Below are 9,606 nucleotides of genomic sequence, written 5' to 3' on the forward strand. Positions count from 1 at the left end.
GGAGATTGTAATCAAAGAAGACCATGTCAAAACCCGGAAACCAACCAAAACATTGACGCCAGTTGTGAAAGCCTACATTCGTATATTAAATACTTCTATTACAGACTGCTACGAATATATATCTTTCACATTTAGTTAAAAATATTATTTATATGTACACATTCTCAAACAGTTGAAGGGATGTATAAATACAAGAAAAATGTAAATAACTAATATAATCATTATTTCCAGATTAAGACAAAAAACAAGCTCTTCCTACATTTGACAAGCTGTACATAGTTATCAACGCCAATCTCTCTCCGGAAAATTATTATTTTCAACCTCAAAAAATAACTTCAGTTATGTATCATGATCTTTCACAAAATAACTATTGAGTTGACTGTTTATTTTTGGAAGAAAATGACAACTTGCAGCAGATAAATTATTTACATGAAAACTTGCTGTACAATTATGAACGTTCAATACAATGGTTATTTTGCGATTACTCCAATTATGCTGTGATAAATGTTTGGAGTTACAAGCAAATAATACAAATAGAATATGCCGAATTTTTAAACCCACCATGGAATGTCCCTTGTCGGTATCTGATAGATCGTTATTCGTTACTTCCTCAGGTTCAGATTTTCACAGAAGAGAGGAAGAAGAGTTGATCTTTAACCATGGAATCTTTAACCTAACACAGTTATACTTGTATTTACCTGTTAAGGGAGCGTAAAGGAGTAGTTGAAAATTTGAATGCTTTTAATTTTTTTTTCTCGATGAATAAATATTAATTCAGACTCAGCATGTCTTTCCATAGATTGTCTTCTTGGTTTCTCACCAACCAGGGGAAAACATTCAGTTTCTATGCTGCTGGGACAGCAGTAGTAGCTACAATGGCCGGGCATTTTTTACCACAAACTGTACTGTTGGACAAATATAAAGATTTTGTTAGATTATACAAGTATGTTATCAATATTTCTATGGTTGTCTTCAAAGTTGATCAAAATTTGGTTGTAGAAATGGCTTGCCTGAACCACTCGCCCCGCATTTAGAGAAAAGATTCAAAAGGGCTCTAGAACTGACTGAGGTGAAGAGATGTTATGTTTTAGGCAAAGCAACATGGAAGTACTCAATCTTATTTTGATTTTCAGATTGAACCTGAATATCATGATCTCTATCAACCATTTTTTACCTATGGTTTTGATGTTATGAGCTTGGGAAGTTCCTATAGTAAATATGGAGTAATAGTGGGATTACCCTTCAGTTTTACATATGATGATCCTGAAAAAATTGATAAAACAAGAATAAAGGTAAACATTTAAAGTTTATACTTTAAGATGTATGCAAATCCCTAATTTTTAAAATTTTATCAATAAAATGTCTTGAGTGAATGACAATTGTGTATATATTGCAGATATTACACAATATGTATGAGATATAAAATAATTTATAATGAAGAAAAGAGAATTGAAACTTTCTATGGTTTTCATCGCTAACAATGGTAAAACACAGAAAGTTTGTTTCAATTCTCTAACTTTCTATGTTTTTTACCACTAACATGCTGTGTATACTGATTTTTCCAAGGCTTTTGATTAGGAGATCAACCACATAGCGGCAATGAAAACATTGCCGCTATGTGGTTTATTCAACTTAGCTGTATCATGGTTCAGTAGTTTCCTAAGTAATTGAACCCAAAAGTTGAAGTTGGAGGTGTTATGTAAGATGTAATTCAGGTTTCTTCCGGGAAGCTAGGTCACGTTATGATCTCGCATTAATGCAATTTGACCTCGATAGATTAGTTACATGGTGTTCTGAAAAGAAATTGCAACTGAATATTGAAAAATGTTTGTATTCAAATTTTCATGGAAGAAATGAAACATTTGATACTTCTTACTTAATCAATGGCCAGGGTTCAGTATATGTGTCTTTTTTGAAGCATCTGGGTGTTTTTTTGATAAGCAACTGTAATTTAAAGACCATTCAAACCATATTGTGATAAAGGCAAAAAATGCCTTGGATTCAATATTCAACATGGCAAACATCTATCTCGTTAAATCTTAAGGATAGTTTACATGGCTCTAGTAATCTCAATAATACGTTGGGGTTCAGTGATATGGTTTCCATTTTACGACAATCATAAGATTGCTGTTTAAAAGACATTTCTATGATCCAAACAGAATTTCAAGGTCTAGCAATTTGTTTCACATGAAGTTCCGTAATACAAATTATGGATATTTTGTTTCATAAATGGGGTATCTGTGAGCAAATTCAAAAATAGTCTCAAGTGAGTATGCATTTAATGTTGAAATAATTTAGCCTTATTCTCAACTGCAGAGTATAGGTACTAGTATTATTGCTATATGTATTTTATTGTAACATAAGTTAATGTAATGTTCTATATTCTTTCATTGCATAATGTCAATAAAATGATTGAATAAATAAAAACAAACTAGGGTTCCCCAAGATAACCCAGTTATAGAGACCCTATTATTTGGTTTATTTGTCAGTAATGTGATGACCTGAATTCAACTGTCGCAAAATAGTAGACAAAGTTCGTTGCACAGTTAAAAATATATAAATTTTGAATAAAGTACACCAAATATTGTTATTGAAATTATTATGTAGTGATATAAAAAAGCCTTTAATTTATGGAAATGTATGTCCTGACGACTCCTGGTGAATAACCTGAAAAAGTTGAAACTGATTTGTAAAAGTTCAATGCCAATAATTTATATTTCGTTTTTAAATCTGTGCTGAACGCTGTTTAGTAAACATCTCATTTAATATTTTCCAGATACGTCAAGAATCAGTTCCTTGGGGAACAGAGGAGGCCCAGAAGTTTCTGAAATCTCTTATTTTTTCCGAAAATGCCCAATTATATGCAATGGCGAGAGAAATTAAACTCCGGAACTCAGTGAAACCAATGTCTGACATGCTTTGTGGAGCAGCTTCTTGCATGGTAGCTTACGGCCTGAGTCAACATATCAATCAAAAATTTGATTTTTATTCCAAACCCCGGCAATTGAGAGTTGTGCTCTATATGCTGGTTGGTTTGTTTGTGTTTGGGTTTTACGCAATGTCCAAAGATATGTTACAACTATATATCGAGGAGACAATTGATAAGGAATTGCGAGATAAAAACGAAGTTTTTGCTAAAGGCGGCAGAGAATTTTATAGTAAGATACTAGAAAGAAATATGGCATTAAGAAAATTATTGGGAAGAGAGGGGGAGAAGTTATACAGTATACATGGAAATGAAAACTTTTTAATAAGAAACAAACACCTTCCGCTAGTGCATAGAAAGTCAATTTTTGAAACTGTAGAATAGACTCTGATTATAGTAGTAATCATACCATTTTATGTAGGGTTCTAAAAAAAGTGGTGTTGTATGATTTGAGTTAACTGTTGTATAAAAATTTTGCTGTTCACATCTGAAACATGTATTTTTTAGTGACATTTAAACTTTTCCTACAAATTATATTGAAGATAATGAAATTGTCTATAAAGTAATGTATATAGCTACTGGATATCTAGTGTTCAAAAGTCTTTTATGTGGAATATTTATTGTTATTTAAATAAAATAAAATTCTTTAATTTGTAGTTGTGAAATAATTTTTGTTTATATAATAGAATTGGCCGATGCAACACGTCTTTCACTATACTACAAATAGCTTCTTCAGGCATGTCTAGACATGTTGCGTTTTTGTAAAACTGTTTAGTGAAAATTGTGTTGTTTAATTAGTGTAATATGTCTAATGATTTCCAATGAACTTGATGAGTTTTGAATTTTGGAGCTGAAATGATTTTCAATAAACAACAACAACACTTTTTCCATTCGCCAGAACTGTAACGCTCCAAATTAATTGAACAACACTTGACGTTTCTGGTCCTCAAAATTGAATATATGTCGCGTTCATTCTTGAATGAGTTTTAGTAACATGTATAGTATGGGATGGAATTGGCCGATACTTAATGAACATCCATAATGTCAAATAAAAGTATATTACTAATAAACAAGCTGAAGAAAAATACTATACATCTGTTAAAATCTGTTTTTCCGTAAACCAGCTGTCTCAAAAGTCGAAAAAAATGGTGCAAGGATTAACGAGGTCTTACCTTTTAACGTGTGATCGATCGTCCGACCTTGCGGTTCGAACCACCAGTTCACACAGCGGTCGATTGAGTGAGTGGAGCAAATTACCCACGTCAGAAGCTGTATTCAATTTTAACAAGATAATGATTATAACTGTAATAATCAATTAATGTATATACAATGTAAGTAAATATCTTTTGATGTTTATTATTTTCTTCCATTTATCATTATTTTCATCTGTTGTACTATAATATGCCTGTTTTTGATATTTTTGTCACTGAATTCTTCTAGCCTGTAAGTTTCAAGTTGTTATTTCAACAACACGTCTATTTGGGCAATATCTGATTATGATATATTCATAAACGTACCCTTATGTTAGATTTCATATGTATATTGCCTACGTTTGGCTGACCCGTTACTCGTCAAATAAACGTTACTATTATTATTATTACATATTGTTAAGATCTAACACAAAATCCTCTACCTTTCTCTTCATGTGTTCCAATGATTTAAAATACAGTGTGTATCAGCCACATCAAACTTTTATCATAAGTTTGAGATAAAACTTAAGGACAAACTGACATCAGGCCCAGATATGATCCCATCATTTTTGTTAAAGGATTGTGGAGGAGCATTGGCAAAACCTTTAACGAGAATTTCCAATTCATGTCTGATATCTGGAACATTCCCAGATATTTGGAAATTAGCTAAAGTATATCCTGTATACAAAAGTGGTGAAAAATCATATATAGAGAATTACAGACCCATATCTTTTTATGTATGTTTTCTAAACTTTTTGAGATTATTTTATATAATCGCATATATGCTTCTGTTCTGTTCAACAGCAACTATCTCGAAATCAACATGGTTTTGTTACTAAGCGTTCTACTGTTACAAATCTAGTCATTATTACTCAATTTATTTCCGAGGTATTAGATAATAATAGCCCATTCGATGTTATATACACGGATTTCTATAAAGCATTTGATAAAATTGATCATGGTATCTTGCTCAATAAACTGATGTGTTTTGGTTTTTCGAATACTTTCTGTCAGCTGATGCAATCCTGTCTGACATGTAGAAAACAATTCGTCTCCTATAACGGTTATAAATCTTGAACACATCTAGCTTCTTCTGGTGTGCCTCTGGGCTCCAACCTAGGTCTTCTTTTGTTTTTATTGTTTATTAATGACTTATGTGAAAGTTAAGCTTGTGAGCGGTTATGCTTCGCGGATGACTTGAAATTATTTTCTATAATTAAGGAAGAAGGTGATTGCGTAAATCTTCAATCTCAATTAGAATTTCTTGTTGCTTGGTGTAGCAATAATAAATTGAAACTCAATGTGGAGAAATGTAAAGTAGTGAGTTATAGTCGAAAAAAAGAGGTTTATACATTCCCGTATGTAATACAGAATTCAGATCTACTGAGATGTAATGAGATTAAAGACCTAGGGGTAATATTCAATCATAAATTAACATTTGGCAGACATATTTCACAAAAAGTTTCAGAATCTCTCAGAGCTTATGGTTTCATTGTTAGAAATTGCAGAAACTTTCATAATATTAAAGCCATGAAGCTGTTGTATTTCACTTCACGATCTCAATCCATTTTTAGACCTCTCAGAGCAAGAACTAACCTTATGCTCAATTTCCCAATATATGTTATGTGCGCAAATTTCAATAGCATGGTGATTTATTCTTCTCTAACCTTCATAACATTATTAGAATTGCTAACATGTACTTGAAGTAGGTAATTAGAATAAGTATTAATTTTTTGTTCATTTCATTTTTCGTTTATGGTTAAGTATTGTTAATACAAATTTATATTGTCCTGTAAATGGGTAACTGTTGGACAATAAAGCTATTATTATATATTATTATTATAAAAGACTAAGCACAATAAATAGTGACAAAATCAATCAACTTTACTTTACAGCGACTCAATTTGTTGAAATTTGGACTGCATACCAACTATGCATTGCGGATGAGTTGGCATATGGACACATAACAAATTTCAAATGATTCCCATTGATATGTCAGAATGTTGTTTGCAAAACTATAATTTCAAATTGTTATATAGTAATAGTTTGGGAGTTGCAGATCAAATTAGACTCTTCCGTTAACATTTCTTGCACTATTATTGAATTTACAAAAACATTGTAACTTTATTGTAAACTTTTCTGAGAGAAACATAAAAGTTCTTATAAACATCTTCTAGAGTTTTGAAAGAAAAAATATGGTAAAATTTTCGACAAAATAGTTTTTCAATCATTCAATTTTCTTCAATACCAAATGAAAACTAATTGACTCGCAGGGCAGGGCTACATAACTGTGTAAAATTTAGAATCAATATCTCATTTCATTTAAGAGAAAACGAATAATAACATTATGACACGGCAGACGGATGGACAGACACACGGCACAAGCCTAATGTCAAAAACGGGAAATTTTGAATTTTTCACTAGAAGCTCTTTCATGCCTTCGCATATATCGATCCAGCAGATGTCATGTATAGTATAGTCAATAAGTACCATTTCGCAACTGTGTTGAGTTCGCCTTTACCGAAAATAATGTGTTATTCGACATGTGATTTCACCCAAACTAATTTACGATTTGAGCCAATTTACACAAACAAATAATTTAAACGATATGAAATATTTATTTACCAAAGGTTTTTTTATAGTAATAATAATAATGATTAGAAAAATGGGAAATGAAACTTTCATGTAGTTTTATCACTAAAAAGTTTCATTTCTCATTTTTCATGATGATCTCCTACCACATAGTTATGGCTACATCTATCAATTTAATAAGAATATGTCTTTATGCATCATTTTTGCAAAACCATTCAGTTAAAGAATAATAGATGATTCATATAAATGATGAACAGGGGTAGTTCAGCTAAAAGAGCTGCTTTTAAACTCAACCTTGCATGGAGAGTTTATTTTCCTTATCTTAAGTGTATATTTAAGAACAGCGTAGACTATAGAAGAAGGAATATTTAAGAAAGACAAGAGTGAAATATACCGATAAGTGATAATGAAAGTAAGTAACTAAGTATATAGATTAAATAATTCGCATGAGACACGGGAACAACTCATGCACCAACTCGAGCACTGCGACCATTGCCACATCGCTTTTGATAATGTCTACCTCAGTAGTAGAAGAAACTTCAAGCATAAAATTCTGCAGACCACGGGCAAGAAACCCGTAAAATATCTTTGACACAGTTACCTCCGGCCGTGAAAGTTTATACAACGAAAATACCTTATGCCATTTCTTTTCTCCATTATAATATGATTAAATTGTATTTTCATCTGAAAAAAAATCTCATAAAATGGTGCATGTTTTTTTGTATAATAAATATGTATAAATTGTATAAAAAATATGTTTCATGCAAATTTCTAACAAATTGTTCATTATAAATATGCAAATTAAAAAATCAGAATACGATATAGGGCAGTAGAAATAATGACTGAAAAAAAAATAGTTTTTCAATTTTTTGTGGTGAAAATGAATACTAATGAATTTTAATGTAATAACAATTTTTGAGAAAAGGTTTTTTTCTCCAAATCATTATTTGCATTAATAATCAGAATTCTAAGAAAAAACAATATTTATCTTATAAACAATGAATTTATTCATGACCATTTTTCAAATGATAAAAATTAAATATTAAAATAAATTATATTCATTGATCAAATAAGAAAGCAAAACAATCCAACTATCGGAGAAAAATTCAATGCTTCATTTATGTTTTTTGAACAATGCAAAATGAAGATAATGTCAATTTTTCAAATTGATAAAACTTAAATATTGAAATAGATTATATTCATTGATCAAATAAGAAAGCAAAACAATCCAAATATCGGAGAAGAACTCAATGCTTCATTTATGTTTTTTGAACAATGCAAAATGAAGATAATGTCAATGTTTCTAGGTAGGATTTTTTCTAAATGCTTCAAAGTATGTCATGAAAAAGGAAATAAAAGGCATCAATTTTCAAAATTTTCCAGGATTTTATATAAACCTTCAACTTGGCAAAAATTGTTGAATAACAAAAGTATAACTAGGGGGGAAAATGAAATAAAATTTTTTTGATTACGAATTATTGTAATATTTATAATAATTTTTTCAACGATCTTTCTGGTTGACTGTATGGAATTAATTCTTGCTTAGAACAAACAACTCAAAATACTTTTATTAAAGTTAGTTTTTAAATAATCAATTTTAAAAACCTGACTTTTCTCGTTATGACAACCGTAAGCTAAATTGTTTTTATCACCCCTTTCCTCCAGTGAAGATGGTCACTTGAAATGAACAATTTTTTTGGTGCTTCTCTGTATCCTTTGTGTTTCACATGTTTCGTTTCAACATCTGGTGTTTCTTTGGGTTTCCCTTTTGGAAATAATTTACCATACCTAGAAACCGTCTTAAAGAAGCCAGATCTTTTGGTTTATCATACTTCAAAATTGATTCAATTTTCTTTGTCTATGGTTTAATGCCTTCTGCAGAGATGACAAATCCAAGAAATTCAATTGTATCTTTACCAAACTAACATTTTTCAGGATTGATTACAGCTCTATAAGCAGCTAAATAATGATATTAAGTGATTCTTGTGCCCTTCTTCATTTTTAGAGCATATTAAGAAATCATCAATGTACGGAAAACAAAAATCAAGGTCTTCTGTTATTTGATGTACAAAACGTTGACATGTTTGAGCTGCATTCCTTAATACAAAAGGCATTTTGATACATTCAAAAAGTCCAAAGGGAGTTATAACCGCGGTTTTCTCTATATCTTCTGGAGCCACAGGAATTTGATGAAATTCTCTGAGTCAATTTTAGAAAACACTCTTTTATCGGCTAGATAGTAGGTGAAATCTTTAATATTAGAAGTTGGATAGCGATCTGGAACAGTTTTTGCATTTAATAGTTACCGCAAGGTCTCCAATCACCATAACTTTTCCTAACCATATGGAGTGAGCTTGCCCAAGGACTTTTTGACGGCCTAACAATACCCTGTTGCATCATGTAGGAGAATTCTTTTTTGACTGCTGTCAGCTTTTCAGGATTTGATTTTCTTACTTTGAAATTAACAGGAAGTCCATTTGTCAGAATTTGATGATACACTGAAGAAGAATTGGTCAATGGATTCATAGAAAATCTAGTGAGGTTTGGAAATTTTGCTAGAATATTGTGGTATGGCTCACAATTATGAATAGTTTTGACATTAGGAATACTTGAACGGTCGATTTGGCACAAAGTTTCTAGAGAAGTTTCTGTATCTATAAGTTTTCTGTTTTTCAAATCAACTGTTAAACCATAATGTAGGAAATCTGCTCCTATGATTGCTTTATCTACGTCTGCAATGATAAATGGCCAACTAAAATTTCTTCTGAGATCTAAACTGACGGTAAGAAGCCTCTAACCATAGGTGGTGATTTTTGTGCCATTTGCGACGTATAAGGGTTTTACATCACTTTGAACATTGTTATTCTCTTTTGGCAAAGTGGACACATCAGAACCAGT

At 31.1% G+C, this 9,606-nt stretch overlaps 1 protein-coding gene across 1 annotated transcript; it reads left to right on the top strand.

Annotated features, from left to right (window-relative positions):
- Positions 1–401: 401 nt before the first annotated feature.
- On the top strand, positions 402–3,582 carry LOC111505941 (transmembrane protein 177). Its single transcript, XM_023160851.2, has 4 exons — positions 402–943; positions 1,000–1,069; positions 1,134–1,292; positions 2,777–3,582. Exons 1-4 carry the CDS (start codon positions 786–788, stop codon positions 3,308–3,310), a joined length of 921 nt encoding a protein of 306 aa, XP_023016619.1. The 5' UTR covers positions 402–785; the 3' UTR covers positions 3,311–3,582.
- Positions 3,583–9,606: the final 6,024 nt, after the last annotated feature.

Source organism: Leptinotarsa decemlineata, unplaced genomic scaffold, assembly GCF_025532065.1.
Source record: "Leptinotarsa decemlineata unplaced genomic scaffold, Ldec_3_MD MMD2_P_RNA_scaffold_2, whole genome shotgun sequence".
NCBI classification, from domain to species: domain Eukaryota; kingdom Metazoa; phylum Arthropoda; class Insecta; order Coleoptera; family Chrysomelidae; genus Leptinotarsa; species Leptinotarsa decemlineata.

Coding starts and splice junctions, on each gene's coding strand:
- LOC111505941 (XM_023160851.2), top strand. CDS start 786: ATGTCTTTCCATAGATTGTCTTCTTGGTTTCTCACCAACCAGGGGAAA. Junction 944..999: donor GATTTTGTTAGATTATACAA/GTATGTTATCAA, acceptor ATTTGGTTGTAG/AAATGGCTTGCCTGAACCAC. Junction 1,070..1,133: donor GGGCTCTAGAACTGACTGAG/GTGAAGAGATGT, acceptor TTTGATTTTCAG/ATTGAACCTGAATATCATGA.